The 25,876-nt window shown below is 38.2% G+C and overlaps 1 protein-coding gene across 1 annotated transcript in view; it reads right to left on the minus strand.

Annotated features, from left to right (window-relative positions):
* Window positions 1–25,876, minus strand: part of Scn9a (sodium voltage-gated channel alpha subunit 9) — a 152,039-nt gene that overhangs the window by 49,179 nt on the left and 76,984 nt on the right. The window contains exons 8-16 of the mRNA XM_060390322.1: window positions 20,120–20,183; window positions 18,851–18,992; window positions 16,916–17,122; window positions 12,997–13,284; window positions 9,941–10,312; window positions 7,106–7,235; window positions 5,779–6,017; window positions 2,515–2,688; window positions 1,471–1,827 (exon numbers count right to left, since the gene is read on the minus strand). Coding sequence (XP_060246305.1) covers window positions 1,471–1,827; window positions 2,515–2,688; window positions 5,779–6,017; window positions 7,106–7,235; window positions 9,941–10,312; window positions 12,997–13,284; window positions 16,916–17,122; window positions 18,851–18,992; window positions 20,120–20,183 — 1,973 coding nt within the window. The remainder of the gene's footprint in view (window positions 1–1,470; window positions 1,828–2,514; window positions 2,689–5,778; window positions 6,018–7,105; window positions 7,236–9,940; window positions 10,313–12,996; window positions 13,285–16,915; window positions 17,123–18,850; window positions 18,993–20,119; window positions 20,184–25,876) is intronic.

The raw sequence follows: 25,876 nt of genomic DNA on the forward strand, positions 1-25,876 counted from the left end.
TTTGCTAGAGTATCTGTACAGAACTTCTTTACTGTGAGAATATTTTCTTTACTATCATATCACAGTTTATGATCACCACTTCTTGTCTGATTTTCCTGTGTCATTTTTCTTGGTTCCAACATATCACAAAGCATACTGTAGACAAGGGCTACAGGACAGGCAGCTTTTATCTTCACTATTTTATGTCAAAATTTTTGTATGTTAAAGCATACAAATAAAGCTTGCTAGTAAGATGCAAAACTTTTAAGCTCTTTAGCTAAGCACAGCATTGTATTCTTGTAATCCCATCATTCAGGAGGATGAGGCAGGAGATATGTATTTTTACATGTTAGAAGGATTTATTAACCTATATCACACTAGAAATATATTATCACTAAATGAGGGTGATAAAGAATTACAGAATGGCATTTCATGATGATTAATTTTGTGCAGGAAGCATGTAGAATTATCATTGTATAATTCACTCTGTATACTTTTAACATGTTTTTATTTAGTGTGTGATTTGATGAATGATGAAGGTAGATTATCTGTTCATTATTTAATAAAGGCTACAAGGGCAAAAATATTTAGTAACTTTGTTCCAAAGCCAGTGGGAGTGAATGTACTTACTATATGGCTGGCAAGTGATTTGTTGTCCAGTGGGTTTGAAATGCAGGTTGAGTGGCTCATAAAAGCACGCTTTATCTAATTTTCTCTTTTTGTAAGCCTAGGAGACTTTACCAACCAGTATAAATATGAAACAAGCCATCAGAAGCCAAGAAAACACTAACTGGAAATAGAGGAGACTGCTATTTGAAAGAAATGCTATAAACTAGTGGGTGGTAGAGTTTTCTTTGAAGGGCTATACAATAAATACTTGAGACTTTGTAAGACATGGAGTTTTAATTAGTTCCTCTCTTTGAACATTGAGCATAAATGCAACCATAGGTAAAATGTAAATGAATGAATATATCTGTAATGCTATAAGACTTTGTATGGACAGGAATATTTGAATGTCATACAATATACATATGTCACAAAATATTCTTTATTTATTCTTTTTAACCATTATAAATCATAAAAATTCTTTATAACTCAAAGTATAATACAGAGGCAAGAACTGAACTGAGTTTGGCCCAGTTGCTAGTTTTATGACTGTAAGGAATTAAAACCAGTGTTCTCATTTGCCTTGTTCTATTAGTTTGCAATCATTAATTTAATCACGCAGTATTTACCACCATAGTTTCATATCTGAAGAGATTTAGTGTTTTCAGGGGTTTGAAAACCACAGATTTAATTCATATGACAAAGCTATAAAATAGGACTTTTTCTAGGAGGTAATTTTGAAAAATGTAATTACAGATTCACTGGCCAACGAGCTTAAAAGATATTATTTTGTTTTTAAAATAAAGGTTAATTTTAAAATTACAGAAATAACAACAAAGAATAACCGAAATAGAAAATGTAAGTATGTGGATAGCTCTTACGTACCACGAGGTTTCCAATCACCATGACCATCATGTAGACAATAAGACACATGGTCTGGCCGGCGACCTCCATACAATCCCACATGGTCTCTATCCACTCTCCGCACAGCACGCGGAACACGATCAGGAAGGAGTGGAAGAAGTCGTTCATGTGCCAGCGCGGGAGCGTGCAGTCGTCATTGATTTTGCAGACGCACTCCTTGTAGCTCTTCCCGAACAGCTGCATGCCGACCACGGCAAAGATGAAGACGATGATGGCCAGCACCAGGGTCAGGTTGCCCAGGGCGCCCACCGAGTTGCCGATGATCTTAATGAGCATGTTCAGCGTGGGCCAGGACTTTGCCAACTTGAAGACTCGCAGCTAAAGACAAAGTTGACAGTTACTCATGAAACAGTTTTTGCTGTTTCCACTCTTCATTTCTGTCTTAAGTTTTCAGTATAATTCACATTTCTTATTACTATTATGGATCTAAAGGCAAAAATTTCTTTCCATTTGTTTTCTATAATTATAATTATCACAAAATGGCCATTTCTATCATGATAATAGCGTATAGTTTTAGTTGATGATTCTGATAGGATCTTATTTGCCTAGTAGGTGTTCTTTTAAAATTCAAAGCTCAACCTTAATTTTACTTCTTAATAATTTTGATGTGTTTAGACTGAATAGTTATTTGGGTGACAATGATTTAAACTTTAATTATTAAACCCATAAAGCTATGGGTATAATATGCATAAAATTCTTACAAATAATAAGCTTCTTACTGTGAAATACATCATTGTATATGGGATTAAAAGTGTTTCTGTCATATTAGAATACACCTTAAAATAGAAATGGACACAGTTTCAAGTTCCTAATTAAACACGGGTTATAACCCTTTACATGCATTTGTAAATGGCTTTATTTACTAAATGTAAGACTTGATATTGCCATCAATCAAACTTCTAAAAGTTTTAAATACTAATACTATAGAGGTAAAGAAAGGAAACCCCAGACAAACCTTGTACCCCTTCATTATAGACTATAACAGTATCTTTAGCTTCTATTTACCAATCTGAATGACCGCAGGACTGATAATCCTTCCACATCTGCTAGGAAAAGCTCTACCAAACTCAACGTCACAATTAGGCTGTCAAAAATATTCCACCCTACTTGGAAATACTCATAGGGATCCATGGCTATTAACTTCAGCACCATTTCAGCTGCGAAGATCCCAGTAAAGACCTAAATGAAACAACATATGTTTGTTATTGGAAACTACAGAGCCAACTCAATGGTAACAATGACTACTAACTTAGTTGTGACTGTGTCATACATAAGGTTACAAACTTCAAAAGGGCCTAATGTCTCACTTCTTTCTATAAGCAAGACATGTATTTCTTATAGTTTTTATACAAGCATCAAGAAACTGAAAAGCTCTAGCTTTCATGTCAGTTTCATCATTAGAGAGAGGATTTAAAAAATCTTACTAGAATTTCAGAGTCATAAGCCTTTAACAATTGACCAATCTTTCTTTATTAATACATCTCTTTCTTTCTTTCATACCTAGACTCTATCTATCTATCTATCTATCTATCTATCTATCTATCTATCTATCATCATTGTGTACCTTTACACAATGAAATACTACTCAGCTATTAAAAACAAGGAAGTCATGTAATTTGCAATCAAATGGATGGAACTAGAAAAGATCATCCCGAGTGAGGTAACTAAGACTCAGAAAGACACATGTGGTACATACTCTCTTATGAGCAGGTTTTAGCCATACAGTACAGGATAAACATATTACAATTCACAGACCCAAAGAAGATTAACAAGGAGGACCCAAGGGAAGATGCTTAAAATCTCACTCAGAAGTTGAAATAGAATAGACAGTAGAAATGGCTGAAGAGAGGGATCAAGGTAGGAGAGGGAATGCAGAGAGAAATGAGGGTGGAGATCAAACATGGGGAGAGAAGGATAAGAGGACAAAGGGCCTACAAAGAGATAAGAAACCATGGGCAGGAGCATCTCAATGATAAGCCAGAGACCTAAGACAGGGTAAGCTTCTGGGAGGATATGATAGAGACTCTAGCTAAGATTCCTAGTAGCAGGAATCACAGAAACTAAAGATGACTTCCTCTAATTAGAAAGGACTCCTAGTGGAGGTATAGAATCACCCAAGACTCACAAAAACTCTGACCCAAAATTTACCCTGCCTGCAAGATCTGCAGCAATAAAGATAGAACAGAGATTGAGGAAATGTCCAACCAATGTCTAGCCATCCTATGGGAGAGAAACAACCCCTAACACTATTAATGATGTGGATATGAACCAAGCATAGCTGTTCTCTGAGAGGCTACACCCAGCAGTAGATCAAAACAGATGCTGAGACTCACAGCCAAACATTGGGCAAAGCATAGGGAGCCTTGTGGAAAAGTGGGAGGAAGGATAGAAGGACCTGGAGGTGGCAGGAGCTCCACAAGACCAACGGACTAGAGACAACTAACAGACAAGAGACAACTAACCAGATCCCAGAGGGGCTTGTGGAAATTGAAGCACCAATCAAGAATTATGCAGAGACTGGACCTAGGCATCCTTACAGATGTAGCAGATGGGCAGCTCAGGCTTCATGTGTGTCCCCTAATAAGGAGAGTGGGAGTTGTCTCTCTCATGGACTCTGTTGCCTGCTCTCTGATCACTCCTCACCAGGTTGCAAGGGAAGAGAATGGGCTAAGTCCTTATGGGACTTAATGACCTTTGGTGCATGGGTGATGACCCCTTATCTAAAAAGGGGAAGGGGGGAAAGGAAGGAAGGGTAAGACTGGAAGGAGAGGAGGAAGAGAGCTAAAATCAGGATTTAAAGTGAATAAATAAATAAACTTAAAAATTAAAAAAAATCTTATTAGAATTCCAGACACATATCCTTTGACAATTTACCGATCATTCTTTGTTAACACATCAATATTTCTTGCCTACCTTTTTTGCTATCATCATCTATCTGATCATCTATTATCATTTATTTGATCTGTCATATGCCTATTATTCATTTATCTAGAATCTATTTACCTCTACTCTATCTATTTATCTATTATCTCTCATATAAATATATCTTATCACCATTCTATTATTTATCTGCTTATCATTTATCAAATTTTTATCTATCTCTTATCTATCATCTATCATCTATCCATCTATCATTTATCTAATTATTTGTTCATCTATTTATTTATCATTCATCTATCTGATCTATTATATATCTATTTATCTATCATATATGTACTCGGATACTGAAATTTTGATCCAGTCCCCCTTTCTATTCTTTCTACTTACAGAATAATAATGACCATGTTGACTCAACTTTTGAAGATTGAAAGATGCAGAAGAAAAGATGCAGAAGAAACTGACATGGGGCAGATAAAGTTAGATATCTAAGGCACCGACACATAAAGTGTATTGTAAAACATAATTAATTCAAGACGCAGGTATTAAAAGGGCTCAAGAATGTAACATAAAAAAAAAATCTTGCCACTCCATGTGGCACCCTTTGCTTCACGGAGTATAGTTGAGCAAAGATGGTTCAAAGAGAAGCCATGAAACCACCTTTCCTTTTCTTTTCTTTCTTCCCTTCTTTCTTTCTCTTTTCTTTTCAAGACTCGTGCAAACATTAGCAGGGAGCTCTCCACTCTGCGGTTGTGGTGGTAGATAGGAAGCAAGGTGAGGCCTCTGAGCTCATGCGCTTTGGTCAACCCAGGAAAAGGCATTCACTTGAATGGCTTAGGCCTCCATCTCTAATTAGAAACCACAGAGCTCTGTCTTTTGCCAAAGAGGAATAGAGGGAAAGAAGAAAAAAAAATTCTAAAGCAAAAAGTTCTAGATATTTCTTCAAGGTCATAACTAGTAGGAGACAAAAATCTGGATTCAGACTGAGGTCTTTGAGATCACAAGGGTCTGGGTACCTCACCACCACTGTTTTAAAATAATACACCTATTATGCGTGCCTAAAAATATGTCGAGTACGTATTCATTCAGGAAGTGCAATGTGATTATAAAATGTATTTTAAAAAAACGTTTAAAACTTTAAAATGTTAACAGACATTTAGGCAGTTAAAAACCATTGCAATCCTTGAAATGATAATACATATGAAGGTGGCTATTCATGGGAATCAACACTCCTGAAAAAGTATGTTAAAATGGTATATCGTTTTATTTATATGGTAAATTTTACATCTTCATAATTAGCTGTAAATTTGTAGGTTTAAAACCAGAAGGAGATGGCAAGACGACACCCAAGGGAGAGAGTTGTGGGGACACAGCTCACTCCCGAAAACTCACCAGGTTACCCACTGCAAGGACATTTTTGAATTCATCAGTCATTGGGTGGTGCTCCATCGCCATGAACAACGTGTTTAACACTATGCAAATGGTAATTGCGAGATCTACAAAAGGATCCATTACAATAAAATAGATGAACTTTTTGAATTTTATCCAATACGGAGAGCAATTCCAGATTAAAAATGTGTGAGCAAATCTGTACCACCACGGTGGACATTTTTGTCTAGACTCTTCAAGTTCTGGAAAACAAAAAAACAAAAACAACAGCAAAAATGAAATCATTCACTGGTATAGTTTATCCATTACCAAGTAGAAATCAGCAATAAAATATAATATTTGAACAGACATTGTGGTTTATTATTAATTTTTTTTGAGACGGAGTTTCTCTGTGTAGCCTCGGTTGTCCTGGATTTGCTTTGTAGACCAGGTTGGCATTGAACTCACAGAGATCTGCCTGCCTCTGCCTTCCTGAGTGCTGGGATTACAGACATGCAGCACCACACCCAGCTGTGGCTTAGGTTTTGTATAAAAGTATTATTTCTTGGAAAGCCCAACACATTATGTACAACTCTTGTTCCATGTATTTATTGGTGACATGAAGCAGAGAAAGGCAGTGACATTTATGAGCAGATGCAGACATATGTGAACCTCTCAGATAAATATACACTAGCATAGGACTGAGGAGATGGTTCAGATGATCTATGACGTGAAAACTAGATTTCTGATCCCTTGAATGCAGGTAAAAAATTCACTGTGGTTCATACGTATAAACCCACAGGAATCATTAGGGTGAGGGTCAGCTAGTCAGGCTGAATCACTGATCTTTAGGCTTAGTGGGAGATTCTGTCCCCCAAATCACATGGGGAACAACAGAGGAAAACCTTTAGTGTCAACCACAAATGCACATATACACAATTACTCACAACACTTAGTTATCCTTACTATTGATAAAACATTTTTGTAAAAATTACTGTTCATTTATTAAAGTTTTTACTTATATAACATATACATGCTACACACACACACACACACACACACACACACACACACATATATATATATATATATATATATATATACATAAATTTTGATGATGCTTGTTAATTAGAACAACCTGCTTCTTCTTTGAATGAGCAAATGCTCTGCTAGGGTTTAATGGAATACAATGTGATATAAACTCACCTGCTTTTTTTAACTTCTCTTTGGTAAAATCAACATTTAATACCCTTTGAATTATTCTGAATAATTTCACACGTCTCTTTAAAGTTGACCATAGCTTATGATGATTTTATTTAAGAAGCCGTAAGCTTAAATTATGACCACATACCTTCTACAGTGTTGGTTAGAATGCTTGCTCTGCTCATTGCTCTTTGCCTGAGATGTGGGTCGTTCAGCATGTCCTCAGACAGAAAGTAAGAACTGGAGAGTCTCTTTTTGCGCATTTGATTAGTTGTTCCCTAAAGGAGGGGGAAAGGCGACTAATTCCAATCTTAAGAACAAAATTTGAATGTAACATAGATAGAAATGAAGTCTTGTGCTTGGGAAGCTATAGTAACTAACTAAAAGTAGAGAGTATGATTGCTGGGCTCAAATGATGACTCTGCTGCTTACTAGTTGGAATCAAGAAGGAAATGACTTAGGGCATTCATCATGAGTAAAAAGCATATAATAAAAGCTCTCTCCTCATATTCTTTTTTCAAAGTTAAGAAAAAAAGTAGCTCTTTTTTCCATCATAGCACTATTGTGATCTCTCTGCATATACAACTTAATCAAATATTTACCAAGGAAAAGCCAGAGATGAAAAGAGCTAGACTGGAGTTGCAGAGGTATGGGCATAAATGGGGAAAATCACATACTCTAGTTTCTGTAATTACTATTCCCACAATTGTTTACTGTGATCCCCACATTTAGGAAAACTACTTTAAGAATTTTTTTCTTACAGCTGAAAGAATACTTTATAGCGCTAAGAGTCTCAGCTTGAAAAAGATGACTAAGTCTGATGGCAACTGCAGCAGCATGGAGAGTGTAGGCTCCATCTCAAAGAGGTGACCACGGTGCAGCTCTAAAGATCATCGCCATGCAGGACTACGAGCTGAGGCAAGCCAGGCATATTCATGTTTAAGTGAAAATGCTTGTTCTTCCAAGCATGCCAGCCGAATTAAATTTTTAGGAAAAAAAAAAAAAAGAAAACCTGTAAGCTGGTCTTTTAACGTATACACCCCTGCCACATAATATACATAAACAATTATACAACTTTACAGCTGTAATGTACTAGTTGTATGTGCTATGTGCTATGGTATAAATGTAGACACTTTACCAACATATTAATAATTCATATAAATATATACTTATAAGGTTGCAAAGTTGTATATAGTCATGTATTTATACATATCAGACATGTATACATAAAACATGTTTGTATATATGTATACGGGCACATGATGTGTTTTCTCTGCTACACTCTCTAATTTCCTTTTTTTTTTCTCTTCCAAATCAAAAAGAATTTGACCATACAAATTCTTTTCCATATAGGCGTATGTGTGCAATAGCAGATGTGTGAGTGTAAACAGCATTATGCCAGACTTCTATAACAATCACATCTGTTATTGTTAAGGCTTTGTAACTTCAGCTTTTTAGTTTTGTGGTTAGGATTTCTTTCCCTCTGCTAAAAGCAAACTCTTGAATAAAACACTAATTAAAAATTTGAAATCAGCTTCAACTATGACAAATAGGAATAAGCTGCCCATTGGGGAGCATAAGGGCTGAAGGTTCAAGACTGCATAACATTTAACACATTAAAAACAGAATTTAAAGACAAAGCTTAACTTCATCTCATAGAAATGTCACATGCTAATTGCAAAGAAAAACAGCAGAACAGAAAGCCAAACACTGTACCATGCGATCATAGAGGTTACAAGTTACCCCAGAGCACATGCACGTTTCTTCAAACTGAAATGTGTGTGTGGTCATGACTTTGATGGAACTTTGTTCTCACAGTTTGCTAACACAAACATATAAATGCGTAACACAAGATGGAAACTTGCTGGGATAATGGCAGCCCTGGCTAATATGTAGCAATGTAGCATAACATAATGAGAGGGTGAAATATGTATCTTAGAAACTCCAGGAACCAGAAAAATTGGATTTTCAAGCCTTAGTCAATGAGACATTGCCTCAGCTTTCAGTGATTTGGAGGTACTGGGGAACTGTTATGTGAGACCAGTTACATCTTTAAATTTGCATTTATTTTATTTAGTGTCTTTTAGATATTTTGTATTAATAGAATTCAGACAAGACATATTTTAAATGAAAGTGGGACATTTCCTAAGTGCAGAATAAGTGCAGAAATTCTAAGTTGTATACGAGTTTAGAAACCTAACGCCCCTTGGAAAGGCAGTTGGAATGGAGGCTAAGAGGGCACAGGGCCTTTGTGGAACTGTCAGAGCTGCTCATGAGCTATGGTTACATGTGAGGTTTCTGCTTTATTTATCCGGTTTGCAGTGATGGTAATACACCATCTCATACAGATGGTGCAAAGCTTAATGTGTTTGCTGTTATTTCTGTTGCTATTAACAATCCAAGTAAGAGTCTCTTTCAATAATCATATATTAGGTAGCTTGAAATAAGCAAAAGTAGATGACAAGGGATCCAGGTTTCTTTACAGAAATGGATTCTTTCTACTAAAAATGTCAGTCTATTAAGTATGTTGTAGGCATCTTTTATAAATGTTTTCTAAAGTGATGATTTTTAGAAAACTTGTAATCATAACCTAAATATAAATATTTTATTTTACTAACACGAGATATAAAATGTCTTTGTTCATTTAAGATTTATTTTTAACTTTTTAAGTACGTGTAGTTGTGCGTCTTAGGCCCGTGTGTGTGTGCAGTACTCACTGATGCCAGAAGAGGCTGCCAGAACTATTGGCGCCAGAGTTACAGTGGTTGTTTTTGTGAGCAGCCTGGCTTGGGTGCTGTAGCTAAGGGCCCTTACAACACCTAACATGAGGCTTGAGATATGGATTAAAGCTGTGTTTTCAGAGAGAAGGCATCACCAAATGCAGAGCCATTCACAGGCCAGAGAGCAGGCCCCCCCAGCAGAGAGACCGACTTATGCATGAGTAAGAGCTCAGCCATGCCTGAGCTATGGAAAACATCCTTACACTGTCATCGGAAGTTGCCTTATCTATTATCACCTCTGGAAGAAGCTGTCCATTGGGGAGCATAAGGGCCGAGGGTCCATCAACAAGCGACACGACGCCATTGCAGTCCACCGCACTGTGCCTCTTCCCGTTCACCGGCAGCACCGGGGGGGACCTACTGGCCTGGCTGATGTTACTGCTGCGACGCTCCCGGGGTCTGTGGGGCACAAAGAGTGAACCCCTTCTGCTCTCGTTGTCTCCAAAAATGCTGTGCTCGTCGTCAGCGAATTCGGTCTCAGATCCCAGATCTCTTCCTCGTCCCTTAAAACTGAAGAGACTAGTTCTGCTGCTGCGTCTAGCAGAAAACAAGGAGCCTCGAATGCTGAGCGGTGACTGCGGACAAAACAGAAGACAGACAGTGTCTGCGGGAGCTCCCACAAGTTTAAAAGCAGGTTTCACGAAATTGCCATTAAATTTTTAGCCTGAGACCAGTGATCCTGTGTTTTCTTAGAAGAGAAACATATTTAAAAGAAAAGCAATTCAACAAAAAGAGTGTAGAAAAAATTTAATCCAGGAACATAGCTTCTCTAATCACATCCTTCTGGGTCTGTGTGATCTGGCTGAAATGCAGACATGGCCTTAGTACACACCTTAAACCCAAACAATGAAGGTAACGTTAGTTTGTAGTAGAAAGCGGGGAAAAAGAGGAGACTGAAGGAGAGCAGGGCAGAGGACGAAAGAAGGCTGAAGAAACAGGTGAAGTGAGAAGAACAAGCTAGACACAGGAGAACACAGACTAGCTAGAGAAGGAGCCAGAAGATCAGAACTGATTGCCAAAGTTAGTTTGAGGCCAGGAAGAGCAATTCAGTCAGAAGTTAAGAGAAGCCAGTTTGAATCAGTCAGCTTGGAGCTGCATTTGAGCCACAACAGCTGAGTTGAGCCAGCCAGCAAGAGTTTAGGAAGAACAATAAGGGCTGAGCTTATTCAGCAGTAACTTTCAGATGCTGAAAGTGTTCTAGGTCTAGATTAGAATGTATTGAGACTAGAATCTTCCAGGACCAGAACTAGGTTAGCAGTAATCCTTGGGATGATAATTACATCAGGTGAATAAAAGCAACACGTACTTTTATAAAAGACCAATTCTAACAAATAAAGGTTGCATTAACTTGAAGAATCCATTCCCCAGACCAGGAAAAGGACCTGCCAAGTCCTAATACTAAAACTCATTTAGCCTTTTCATATTTTCAGTTTCCATAAAAATTGAAACGTTAAATTTTTTATTTAAACCGGGTGGGAGACTTGAGGTTAGGCATGTGCCTGGATATCAGTTGTTTCCTTCCATGGTGAGTTCTGGGAACTGACCAGTTTATAAACTGGAGGGCAGTTGGATGTGCTCTAAAGGCTCTGAAAGCAAGTGAAAGTAAGAAACAGGGACTAATACAACTTCAGGGGTGGGGGGTGGGGGGTAGGATGGATGCCTTGCTCCCAAGGAAACAAGGGAAAACTGTAACCTTCACAGTACTCCTATCTGGGATAAACTTTTCATAAATGAAAACCTAGGGCAGATTATTTAGAAGAATTAAAGTCAATAACCATAAGTGCTTGCTATATAGAGGACAAGTGGCAGGCAGGCACTGGGAACAAAGGAAAATGAAAATGACAGGAACTTTGTCTTAGAACAACCCTCTTGTCTTTCCTTGGGTTAGTGTCATATACATTCAAGCTATGGCAAAGATGGTGGCAGCAATCCTGGGCAATGCATGGAGGACCATGCTAGGAGGATGCAGCAGACACAGGGATGCCTGTAGGATTGGGGGGGAGGTAAACAGGGGGAAAGAGGGCGCTGCTGTGAGCAAAGAAATTAATGAAGAAAATTATCCGTATGAAGTAGACTGTATTGAGGACATAGCTAAGTTAGTAGTGTAATTGCCTAGTATACATAAGATCCTTAGTTCAAATCCTGGACCTGTATAAGCAGCGCATGGTGACCAATAATCCCAGCCCTGGAGAGGGAGAAGGAGGAAGAGCAGAAGTTGGCTATATAGAGTCTGAGGCCAGGCTTTGGAAAAAGAAAAGACATGAAAGGAATACAAATTGTAGCATTGCACTAGAGGAAAGGGTGAGAGTCTGCCCAGAATAGTAAGCATTCCAGTTAGGGAAACAGAGTCCAGGAAGGTAGAGGAAGCTGAGAAAGTCAAGCCACAGCCAATCTGTGATCTGCATAAGATATGCTTCTTGGTCATCAATATTTATTCAGCAGAGGGACCTGCATGCACATTTTTGTCTTGACAATAGTTGGAGGGGTGGGGTTGTGTAATGTGTAAATGTTTATCAGCTCTGGAGCCATGGCTCATCTTGTGGGTTTACAGGAAGATCTGATTGTGGAAACACAAGACAGGGAGAGGGAAAATCCATAGGAGAGGAATTCATTTATTAACCAAGCAGAAGTTTCTGTGCTTGAGGTGGGGGTGTCAAAGGTGTGGGTGGAATTCCAACTTGGTTGCCTGGTGCTGTGGTACATGCTGCTCTACAGGACTGAAGGAAGCAGAGACATCAGTCTAAGATTACAGCCTGTCTGCTTCCCTCCCTACCTCCTTGCCTACTGGCATCCCTCCTTCTCTCCCTTCACCTTCCTTTCTCCTTCCCTCCCTCCCTTTCTGAAATCCTTCCTTCCTTCCTTCCTTCCTTCCTTCCTTCCTTCCTTCCTTCCTTTCCTCCTCTCCTCCTCATCCTGCTCTTCTTATCATGAATGAGAAATTAAAAAGATTGGCTGAATATAACTGAAAATTAATCTCTGGAGTGAACCCTACAGCAGTTTTCAGAAACATTTTATTAGAAAAAATGTTTCTTAGAGAAGATATGACAATTCTGAAACAAGCTTTTGTCTGAAAATGGCAACTTAAGTGAAAAACAAAACAAAAGAAAACAAAAACATATGCTTTTTTTTTTCTTTCCATAAATGCCCAGCAGAGGGTAGTATTTTAGGCAAAGCATGTCATTGTCCTGACTTCTCACCCAGAGTTCAACCTTGTCCTGCCTTTTGGCCGTGGAACCTGGCCTGGTGGGGTTCATAGTACCTGGTTGGGGGTGGACAGCCTCTTCTCCCGGGTGCGGTGGTGTCCTTCCACGCCAAGAAGGAAGCTTTTCCTTCGGATGCTTTCCTCTGATTCTGACTTGGACAGTTTCTCATCATCACCCTTTTCCTCTCCACTGGAGATCTTCTTCTGGTTCTTCTTCTTTCTGCGGTTTCTTCTCTCCTTGGCACTCTTTGAGCTCAGCCTGGAGGTTTCCGAAGAACTCTCTGAGAGACCCATAATCCTGCTCCTCCCAATGCTTGTGTACTCAGCCGCCGCTGCAGCGATAGCCTGTTGGACCAAGGCAATCCCAACATTTAAGTAATTTCCAAATAGTGAAAAGACAAGCTACAAGGTAACCACCCTGTGCATGTAGTTACATGTACAAGAAGTGATGCATGTTTGGTTACATTATGGCCAGCAAGCATGCAAGGCATATTGTCTTCCTCTGGCACATTACAGTAAAGTATCAGTACCTTTGCAACTCAATTCTTTTTTTTTTTTCATGTTTTATTTTTATTAATTACAGTTTATTCACTTTGTATCTGCCCTGTACCTCCATCCCTCCTCCCCTCCCAATCCTACCCTCCCTCTCTCTTCCCCACCCATATCCCTCCCCAAGTCCACTGATGGGGAGATCCTCCTCCCCTTCCCTCTGATCCTAGTTTATCAGGTCTCATCAGGAGTGGCTGCATTGTCTTCCTCTGTGACCTGGTAAGGCTGCTCCCCCCTCAGGGGGAGGTGATCAAAAGCAGGGCAATCAGTTCATGTCAGAGAGACAGTCCCTGTCCCCATTACTATGGAACCCACTTGGACACTGAACTGCTATGGGCTACATCTGTGCAAGGGTCTTAGGTTATCTCTATGCATAGTCCTTGGTTGGAGTATCAGTCTCAGAAAAGACCCCTGTGCCCAGATTTTTTGGATCTGTTGCTTTCCTTGTGGAGCTCCGGTCCTCTCCGGGTCTTACTATCTCCCCTTTCTTTCATTAGATTCCCTGAACTCCGCCCAAAGTTTGGCTATAAGTCTCAGCATCTGCACTGATACCCTGCAGAGTAGAGCCTTTCAGAGGCCCTCTGTGGTAGGTTACTGTGCTTTCCAGACAATTAGCAATAGTGCAACTCAATTCTTACATGTTGTAAACTTCTATAGAGATAAGCAAATGTAAGTATTATGTGTTAAAGTTTTACTCACATAAACTGTGTGCTAAGACAATATGTTTGCATTAAAGGCAAGCAACTCACTTTAACCAGTGGAATCAGTGTAATGAGAGCAGTGTATCAGAAAATGAAAATAAGTTACTAACATGTCAAGAAAAACTGTAAGGTCAGAGATTATCTCAAGATATTGGTGAAATCTCAAAATTTTAGCTGTACTTATCATAAAAGGTCTGTGTATTGCCTCACTGGAAAAAAAAAGTTCTTTAAAAATAACATAACAGCACTAGGTTTTACCCTAAGGTTTATGACTTCCCTGGTTATTTTGTTAAATAGCATGCTGTAAAGTTGCCTTCTAAATATTTATGTTTATACTCCATGGACTTGGGCTATCCTCAGCTTTGGTCATGAGAGCTTATTCTTCTGCAAAGGGAAAATGGTCAATGCAGACAATGCAAAATTGGGTTAGGTGGTGAGAATAAGAAACTGAGTGCTCAGCCCTAAATGGAACATCTATCAACCCCCTCCCACACACAACTGGGCTCAGGGAACATCAAAGAAGAAGAGGTAAAAATAATGTAAGAGCCAGAGAATGGAGATCATGGCTATGAAATGCTGACATCTGGGAGGATGTGGCTACACACTCAAAGACTCATACCAACTGAAGTTACTGGCACAAGACCTGTAACAAGACTGAACCAAACAAGATTCACACAGAGATGGGGAAGATAATCGCTGGCCCCGTCCCTTACTGAGGAGCTACTGGCAGTTGATGGCAGCTGGGGAAGGAAGAATCATTGTTCTTTGTCTGTATGGCTGCTGATAGTTTTCCCATGGTCCAGAAGATGGCCCCAGGGTCATGCACCTATGAGCAGCACCAATTAGACTTAGCTGATTATTAACAAAAATAGACATGGAAATGAGAGGGTAGTCTAGGAGAGTTACAGCAGGGGAGAATGAAACGAGTGGGAATGACCTTATTTCACTGTTTATGTGTTTGAAATTCGCTATACTAAAGGCAAATTGTTTAAGAAAACTAGAAAAAAATTAACAAATAAGATGTAAAAGAAAAATAGAAATGTACTTCCATTCTTATCCCCAGACAGGAGTTGTGGTACATATTTCTCCAGATCAATTGTGTATTTGTGTAATATTTACATTGGAATTGTATCCTATCATTTAACCCATGATTGTTTTAGCTTAAAGACAGAATTTTCTGAAAATGCATAATTTTAGAGATGGCTAAAATGTCAAGACACAAAGCTATCAGAATCCTCGTACATGTTTTTGGACTGCTTGAAAATGCAACATATTTCTGAATTTTCAAATAATTAAAATGCTGTGCTATACATATTTATGCAACAGTGTTTCTCCACATCATGGATTATTGCCTTGTGCTAATTTAAGAATCATTCAAGAGATTAACTATTCAAATCACATAACAAGTTGGAAACCTTTTGCTGATCTTCTGAGATTATCTGTCTTTGTAAAAGTCTTCCCTGCCTTTTCTCTGGAAGTATGTCTTTGCAAAGGTTGTCAAGCACCTGTATGCTACTCATAAGTGTAGTCACTAGGTAGCTGCCTTAATTTGAAGGTTATAACATTCACAAAAGTTAATGATCATTTTTCTCTCTACCTTGTAGAAAAACTTTAACACTGTAGTTAATTTTTCTTATGATTATGGGGCCACTTCATAAGATGGAATCCATGCCTGGTAATCAACTAAGTTAAAAACCCATGGAGGAGGTCTTAAGCCCTACCAGGGAACTTACTAATGCTAATTAGTTAAACTGACATGGTGACAATCTGCCACCCAAATAGCTGTGTGTTAAGCAGAGTAATGGCTCTTGGCAGTGAAAGGTGGTGAATGAAGAGATGTGTGGCTGCTCAAGACATTGAGAGAGACAGCTGAGTGCTCAGACCTCAGGAAGACATTCACATCACTCTCTCCAAGGCTCTAGAAACAATACTGAAGCAGGGACAGGAGGAATGTAAGAGCCCAGAAGCCAGGGATAAGAGCTGTGAAATTGTGTGCTGTAAGAAGGACACAGCCAATGCAATCATGGTATCAGAGCAGCAGAGGTTGCCAGCGAAGGGCTTGCACAAGACGGGGCCTGTCAGCATTCATTCATATAGGGCTCATTCGGCCCCATCCTCCCTTTTGTATTATAAGCTACTGATGGATTCTGTGGAAGGAGCAGGCATTTTCTTCAGTCTTTTACCCACTTATGAGTTGACCAGGATCAAGCGACTAGTAGCAAATCTATGGACACAATGACCCTGGTTAAACTCAGTGGGGTAGGAAGAAAAAAAAAAAAAGATGGCTGTGGGAAAGGGACTCGCAAAGGGAGGGATTATAGGGTGATAGGGATGGGGAGAGCAGTAAGAGAGGGTTAGAGTGGCAACAATCAGAATGTACCGTGTATGAAGTTGCCAAAAAAGCTATAATAGCTGAAAATGTACACACAATTTTTACATTCTTTTACACTGTCATGCCAGAGCATCCTGGGTGATAGACTTAATTCAACATCTCAAACATCTATTATGAAGCTGGGAGATTGTTATGTGAGGCGCCAGTTCTAGCTCAGTTTAGAGCTCATTCTTTCAAGCACATTAGAAACTCAAGGATGTGATTGATTTAGAAAACAGGAATTGCTTCTTGGTCTTTTGGCGGAGATCATGTGTAATATACAGAGAACAGGAGAACCTACATGGAGAGGACCCCTTTCCCTCTTTGCTTTCATATGTGTAGTAACAAACACTACCTCTGCTTCTTCCTGCTCTTTTTTGAGCCGGTCTAACATCTGCTGAAATTCTAACTCTTTCTGTTTAGCTTCTTCGATGTTAGCCTGGTTCTGTTCCTCGTACGCCATGGCTACCACAGCCAAGATCAAGTTTATTAGGTAAAAGGAGCCCAGAAAAATCACCACGACAAAGAAAATCATGTAGGTTTTGCCAGCAGCGCGCAGAGTCTAGGGAGAAAAAAAGAGAAATTGTTATTTTAGTAATACACGATTTTTCTCAGTTTTTCATTGTGACTGGTATAAAAAGAACAGGCAAATAAAATATGTTTTTATAATTTGATGTTATAGAAATATAAATAAAATAATAACTTTGGAGAAAATCAGTATTAAACAATTTTTTTTTGCATAAAAGATATAACAGTGTAATAGACTGGCACTAAAAACTGATTCTTCAATAATATTAAATACAGTAACAGTCCTTCACTTTCCACATTATTAAAATCACTGCTGTAGCTCACATGCTATCTTGTAACTTTTGAAACAAGCCCCTTTTATTGTTAAAACCTTATTTTTTTCTTTTAAAAGTGTAAGTTATAGTTTCAAACTTTGATGTAGATAGATTGTCCTTTTGAAGGAATTTATTTATTGACCTCATAGATACTTATCTTTATCTACCATAACCATTAATAATTTTTACATGCAGTTTATGATTTGGCATGAAATGCACTTTTAGATTAATTAAAATTAGTGCAGAGATGTTAACAAAAAGTATCTATATCTGAAATCTCTAATGTTTAACTACTCAATTCCCTGTTCTATCATTCTATTGTCATGATTGTTTTTCTCTTGAATAAATTCCTAAGAGTGGAATTATTAGGTCAATGGAAACATTTGTTTTGACTTTCATTAACTTTCTACAAAGGTTACTCCTTTGTGTGAGAAAGCCTAGTTTCCATATCAACTTACAATATGCCTATCTTTAGACTTCCCTTTGTAAAATTATCTCAGCGTTTTTATTTATATGTCTCTAATTTTGAGTTAAAATGACCTCTTTCTATATTTATAAGTCTGGGAACTGCTACGGTAGTTCATGACTGTGTCCATGGATACACTGGAAGGTATCAAGGGAAGCAAGATGACCACATGAGCCCAGCAACATGGCATTCCAAAAACCCATTTCTAACCCAAATTATTTCTATTACCTCAATTTCCTACAAAGGATATGTATATATTTATAAACATTTATAATATTCACAAAAATAAATATAAAAAAGGCCAAAAGAAGGATCTGTAGCAATTCAGAGAAAAGAACTTCACCATTACATGGAATAATATAATACTATTTCAATCCCATTTTGGGGATTGGGTGCTGAGAATATGTAGTAAACACATAGAGCCCATATTGGGAACAGCCTTACATCCATGCTACAGTGGATGAATGAACAGTCACAGTATGGCGGTTTGAGGTTGTAACCTAAAAAATATTTAAAGGGTCATGATGTATTTCAGGAAGTATTTGACAAGGGAGAGGAACGTTTGGAGAAGAACGGAGCCTTTAATTGTAAATAAGGGTTCAAAACTAAAGTCTGGTGAGCACAGTGCAGGAGAGTCTAACTGGCACAGACAGGCCAGTTGCGTTTAGAAGGTGGTGAGTGTGCAAAGGCAGCTTGAGAAAACTGCAGTGTTCTGTGCTCTTTATGTTGGACTCCATGGGGAGAGACACTAAGGAAGATGGAAGACCTGAAAATGAACACTGCTCAGAAGAAAATTATTTATGCCTTAACTATTTGTTTTAATATTAGCAAAATAAATCATCTCTTACATTAATAATGCACAGGCTAGGAGTCCCAGACTCTTCATGGAAACAAAGTGAAAACTACAATAGCTTGGAAGGTCAGAAACAGTGTACACTGGACACCGATGGCCTCCAGAGACGTGTGCTCTGTTGGCACTTACCTGTTGGTAAAGGTTCTCCCAGTAGTCCTGAGTCATTAGCCGAAACAAGGCCAAGAAGGCCCAGCTGAAAGTGTCAAAGCTTGTGTAGCCATAATCAGGGTTTCGGCCAACTTTCACACATGCATACCCCTCTGGACACTGACTGCAGATGAACAAAAGAAGTATAGGTCAGATATCTTCAGCATGCAGTAAGGAGCATGCCAGCATAGCACTGAAGTGCAAGGCTCGTTTTAGTATCAGTATTGTATAATAACTAAGAGCATGCAATCTGGGATTAGAAAGAACGGGCATTAAATCCTATTCTACCATTTACTAGTTGACTATTTTGCTGAATTACTTAAATTCTCAAAGGTACAATTTCTTCCCCCTTGGAAATAGCAAAATGCCTTGCCTCAAAAACTTAAGATTGATTTTGATGTTAAATAACACAATTAACCCACTCCCTGCCCATAGAACCATTTAGTAAATGGCAGATTGCATAGACAACATTTTGTTCATCATCTCAAATCAATAGGGTTTGATATAAAGGCCTCCGGCAACATGGCTTCTCTCGGAGTTATTCTTGGAGTGAATTAAAACCAAGAACAGCCACGATGGATCATTTGTGAATGCTCATAAAGATTTGTGGCTTTAAAACTATTTACTCCCTAAAACTGTCTGATGGGTTTTTATGACAGGCAATACTTGATTCTGAGGTTGGCAGAGTTCCCAGAGCCTGACGAGGAGATGTCTTGATGGGAGGGAGAGCAGAAACAAAACTCCCCTGAAAACTGAAGGTGGTGGGTGTATGAAGAAATAGCAAACTGGTGTTTGTGTAAACAGAAGGTTCTCAAAATACCTTTGCCCTAGTCCACAGGATCTGTGCACTGTGGAACTCAGTTTCACAGGAGTCATGTTGTGTTAGGCAATGGAGAATTTTGAGATGGAAAGAGATATTGATTTTTTGTTATTCTTCTTTCCAAGAAGAAAGGCCTTAAACTAGCCAACCAACCTTTAATGAGTTTCAGAAGAAATTCTTATATATAATAAGATTCCTCTGACTGGTATTTTGTTTTGATTTAAGCCTTACCTCACGGTCAGTCTGGCTATCCAGAGTATTCTTAAGCTATAAACATTTTAAAGTCTGTGTTTATTGTTAAATAAAATGAGCAAAGTCAAAGCCATGAAATTTATGAAAATTAATGTAGATTCTGTCTTCAGCAAGTTAATTGAGCATGAAATTTTTTCTCTTTCAACATTTAAAGTGAAAGTAAAGCAAATGTTACATACCCTGAATCTGTGCTGAAGCCACAAAGGAGAGCATCTTTGGATCCCTCCAAGTAATAAAAATATTCTGTTAGGAAGAATTTAAACAATATAGCATTACATAACATAAACTGTAAGAATCATATAGCAAGTAAGTTCATGAATATAGACATGTATACAAACGTTTAATCCTGATCTCTGGTAATGAGCATTCATCCTTTTTTATATTCTCATGTATTATTCATAAAACATCTACTTAAAACATCTTATGGGTCAGTGAGTGATTATGAAGATAAAAATGATAAAATCACTAGTGTCAGAGAGTTTCTTTTATCTGGTATGCACGGATGTTGGTGTATGTAGGAAAACAATCCGCCAGTAGTTATTTCAGATAGTAACTGGCTTGGGTTTTCATTGTTTCTTTGAAAGCTATAATGTTGAAGGCTTTTTCTTCAATGGTCAGAGCCAGAAGTAGTTAGTTCTTTTAGGATATTATTAGTTGATTCAAAATGGTTCTACACTCATAAGAGGATTAATGCATTGTGAAGCCATTATTTTTTAAACAATTTTTATTTTTTATATTAATTACAGTTTATTCACTTTGTATCCCAGCTGTAGCCCACTCTCTCATTTCCTCCCAATCACACCCTCCCACCCTCATCTCCTCCTATGCACCTCTCCAAGTCCACTGATAGGGGAGGTCCTCCTTCCTTTCCATCTGACCCTAGCCTATCAGGTCTCATCAGGACTGGCTGCACTGTTTTCCTCTGGGGCCTGGCAAGGCTGCTCTCCCCTCAGGGGAAGGTGATCAAAGAGCCAGCCATTGAGTTCATGTCAGAGACAGCCCCTGTTCCCGTTACTAGGGTACTCACTTGGGTACTGAGATGCTATGGGCTATATCTGTGCAGGGGTTCTAGGTTGTCTCCATGAATGGTCCTTGGTTGGAGTATCAGTCTCAGAAAAAGACCCCTGGGCCCAGATTTTTTTGGGTCTGTTGCTCTCTTTGTGGAGCTCCTGTGCCCTCCATGTCTTTCTATCTTCCCCTTCTTTCATAAGATTCCCTGCACTCTGCCCAAAGTTTGGCTATGAGCCTCAGCATCTGCTTCAATACCCTGCTGGGTAGAGCCTTTCAGAGGCCCTCTGTGGTGGGCTCCTGTCCTGTTCTCTGTTTTCTCCCTCTTCCGGTGTCCATCCCATTTGCTTTTCTGAGTGAGGATTGATCATCTTACCCAGGGTTCTCCTTCTTGCTTAGCTTTTTCAGTGGGAATATTACTCAGCAATTAAAAACAAGGAAATCATGAAATTTGCAGGCAAATGGTGGGGACTAGAAAAGATCATCCTGAGTGAAATATCCCAGAAGCAGAAAAACACACATGGTATATATTCACTTATAAGTGGATATTAGACATATAATATAGGATAAACATACTAAAATCTGTATACCTAAAGAGGCAAAGCCAATCTTAATGAGATCATGAGAGGCAACAGAGAACTATGAGGATCGGGCATGGTTGCATGGTTGGGGCAATAATGTAAGTCACTGAGGATGTTCTCCTGAAGGGCCCATTTTGTCCTTGGTCCCTTTGTACATTTATACTTCTCTTTTTCTACCTTTTGGCCGCCATGAGATGAGCAGTTTGTTTGGTTCTGCTTATTGTCATAATGGTCTGCTTTACCACAAATGCAGACAACAGAGGTAAGTTACTATGGACCACAATTTCTTTAAACCTTGAGATTTTTTTCTCATTTAAACTAAATTCTTCACCCCTCCTTTCAAAGAAATGGAAAGTTATAACTGCCAATGAAAATATATGAGAACAACAAGAAAAGCTGTGTCTAGGAGAGGCTTTTCTATAAAGATGGCATTTGATGAAGAAGCCATTCACTGATGTTTTAAAATACTGTTGTGATTACTCAGTGACCAATGTGTTGATAGATTGTAGTAACTGATCCAAGAACACTTAAACATGAAGAAGGACATAGAAAACAGTGGGCAGCTAATGTTAATGGGGATGTGTGAACTGTGTTTTAAGATAGAGAATGTGGTAACACAGTACCATTTACTAGGTACCAATTACAGCTGGGGATCTGGAGAGATGCATTCTATATGATCGCTATAAGAAATTTGTGTTCAAGGCTGCAGATAATAGGAAGTTTGCCAGAGAGAAAGTAAAGTTGAGAAGGAAAGGGAGGAGAGAGGACAAGAAAGAGAGAAGACAGGGAAGAAAGGAACTGTAAACCGTGAAGCAAACGAATCAATTATGTAATACTGCAAATGAAGACAATTTACTTTTACAAAACTTTCTTCTTGTTCACCTACAGATCAGTATCTATAGGACTTGGAAATTTCCAAATGTTGAGAATTTAATAATGACACCAACTCATATTTTTCACCCATCACCGTCCCTGATGTCCTTCATGCACATTCTTCATGGTAAAGGATTTCCTGCTCTACTCATCATTCAGTATTAAGATTTCTTGCTATGATTGGGAGGTGGCTTGATTTCTTTTCAAATTACATAAAGAACTAAAGAAGCTTATATCATTACTCCAAATGCAAGAGCTTTTTTGTCAGTGTGTATTAATTTTATAAAATAATAAGTTTCACTATGACATCTCCATACATGAATGTAATGACATTATTTTAAATAGGGGCTCAAATCCCCGTTCGGTTCAATTCAACATTAATTTGGTTGGTATGAAACTTTTCTAGCAATAATGGAATTAAGAGGTTTTTGCATATTCTTATATCTGGGTATTGATATACTCCTTCCTATACAATTAAATGATCTAACTGCTTTAGCTGCTGCATTTGTGAACTGTGGTTCTTGCATAACTCATGTATGGCTTTGCATAGAGAGCAATAACTGAATTCCATACATCCTGTATTAGTCATTCAGGGGTAAGCACTACTATTAATAAACTATCATTTAATTTCAAAGGAGCGTGATCAACTGGCTTACACACCGGCTTCTTGATTAACTTGTAGGATTCAAGCAGGATGGGAACACATCTTATTTAGTTCAAAGTGGAAACACAAGTGAGACTTTCTAATAAATAGCTTTTAAAGAAAATCCCATGCTTCAGTGAGGATGGTTCTAACAACATAAAGATACTGAAGTCATGATGAAAGTTTCTTTCCTTTTTATATTTGTTTATTTATTTATATTTACATTGGGATTTTGTTATAAGTATTTTGTTTTTGCCATGTATCCTAGTGTTACATAAAGCTCTTTATGTAACCCAGTCTTGTCTTAAACTCTCATCCTCCTATTTTAGCCTCCTAAATATGGAGATTAAAGAATGGACTACTACATTGGGCTCTTGCGATGCCATTTTTTACACATGAACTTACATGATATTTCACTGAGGTAAGATTATCTAAAGACTAGTCAGGAAACCAACCCTGGGTATTCAGCAGTCATTGTGAGCTGAGTCGTAGGAAGGCGTGCTAGGATTACCTGACTCACACATTGCCAGGCTGCTATTTAATTCAGCTGTCATGATGAAAGTGTGCAGCAATGCAGCTAGCTCACTGTGCTCCTGTACAACATCTTACAATACTTTCTAAACAAATAAGCATTGACTTTGTAGGCTAATTGGCCTCGAGGGAATATAATTTTAAGTTCTAAAGAAAAAGAGAAATGGGCTGAAAAGAGAAAGTGATCATTGTATAAAATAAATGATTCTGGAAATGACTCGTTATCTGATAGAACCATGACTCATTAATTTAACCACTAGATACATACTAAGAATATATATATATATATATATATATATATATATATATATATATGGGACCTGGAAATATGGCTCCCTGAGTAGAAAGCTCACCCAGCACAGATAAAGCCCTAAGTGTGATACACAACACTATAGAAACTGAGTATAGTGGGTGCATGCCTATAGTGGGTGCAGTGCTTGGGAGGTAAAGACACAGATGGGAGGGGAGAAGGACCTCCTCTATCTGTGGACATGGAGAGGGGCATAAGAGGAGATGAGGGAGAGAGGATGGGATTGGGAGGGGAAAAGGTAGGGGGCTATATCTGGGATACAAAGTGAATAAACTGTAATTAATATAAAAAATAAAAATTAGAAAAAAAAAGTTCAAAGTCATCATCATAGTGAATTTAGGTCCAGTTTGGAACTAAATAGTCTGGCCGTACACACAGTCTCAGGTATCACATGAGATTCTGTCCAAGCAAAGCAAAACAAAACAAAACATGTGCACATGGAGCAGCACCATTATGTTCATCACAGCACTACGTGATCAAGGATGCTGGTGAGATTAAAGTAAAATGTAAAGAAAGATTACATTTCTTTGTGTGTTGTAAAGTGTTTCCAAAGACAATAAGATAATGAGGTCGTGGCCTAATGGTTTAATGCATTCATGAACTAATATCTTGTACTGACTGTAGAAATGTGGTTGAACTATGGCCTGTGGGACTTATTTGAAGACTGTAAGTCATTGTGGGTTGGAGAACTGTTCTTAAGGATCTTGCCTTTTCCTCTTCCCATTAAATATACAGAATAGATCAGTCCGTGGAATTAGAAAATAGTGTTTAGAATGAGGAATGACCACCAATGGATAAGTGGTTCCTTTTGGAAGCATTAAAAAAAAATTAAATTAGGTAGTGGTGATGACTGTGTAACTGCGAATGTAGAAAAACAACAAGAACAACAGAAAACAAGAAGTCTTACATTTTGAAAAGGGATTTTATAAATTAATTATCTTTGCAGAGAAAGAAAACGAAACATAATTCCGAAGATTATGGGTGATGCTGAAAAAATTTAACTTTTCACTAAAGTACAAAAAATGAATATAACAAATGTACCAAGTTAATCTAAATTAATAAGTCTAAAAAGAACATTCTGTTAATATCAGGACCAGAGATGCAGGATAGAAAAGCATAATTCTGCGGTTAGGTCTAATTGTTCTTGCTCAAAAAGGCAGCTGTAGCCAGAGCATATGGCTTGGCCTTTGGTGACATAGTGTGTATTTCCCAGGCCAGAGGGAGTTATCCAATTCTGAGAAAACTAAGCAGGGAAAGCTGGGAAAGCATTGCACAAGATGTGCTGTGTTCCCTGTGGTACAGATGCACGAGGAAAGAGCTGAAAATGAGGACAGGAGAAACCCCAGTATCAGTGAAGCCAAGGACTACGGGTTATCCAAAAGACTTTTAAATCACTAATTTCTTAGCTGTAAGTACATCCTTCTGTAGTCCAACACAGACTTGTGATTATAATAATGCTCAGGAGATATTGGAAACTTAGCTCAGAACTACAACGAGTTTATGTTCATGTGTAGTAGCAAAGGGTATCTGACGAACACCAACATAGATGTATAAATTATGTTTTTCTTATTCGGTAAGTTTGCATATTTGATAAATCTTGAAAATCTCCTGACACAGCTTTGCTGTAAGACAAAGAAAGCATTTGAAAACTACTGTATGGGCTTCATTACTAGTCATCTCCTCAGGAATGTCAAATCCATTTGTTGTATGAGTTCTCATGATCTAGCAACTACCTTTACATTCATTCTTGCATTGTTCATCTCAAATCTATGAACACACATTATTGTCTTCCTTTAGTAATATTTCAACTTTCATGAATCTTTCTGTTTATTGAAGTAACCTAGCAGAATCCTAACCTAAAATGGCACCATTTTTTTTTCCAAACTTGCTTCCAAATGATTGCATTTGGAAGAGAAAGTCTCAGTTAGTGGACAACTACTTTTCAAATAAATGAATTTCTTTATCAAAATAATATTCAATTTGACTTGAT

The sequence above is a fragment of the Meriones unguiculatus genome, chromosome 8, assembly GCF_030254825.1.
Source record: "Meriones unguiculatus strain TT.TT164.6M chromosome 8, Bangor_MerUng_6.1, whole genome shotgun sequence".
Lineage (NCBI taxonomy): Eukaryota > Metazoa > Chordata > Mammalia > Rodentia > Muridae > Meriones > Meriones unguiculatus.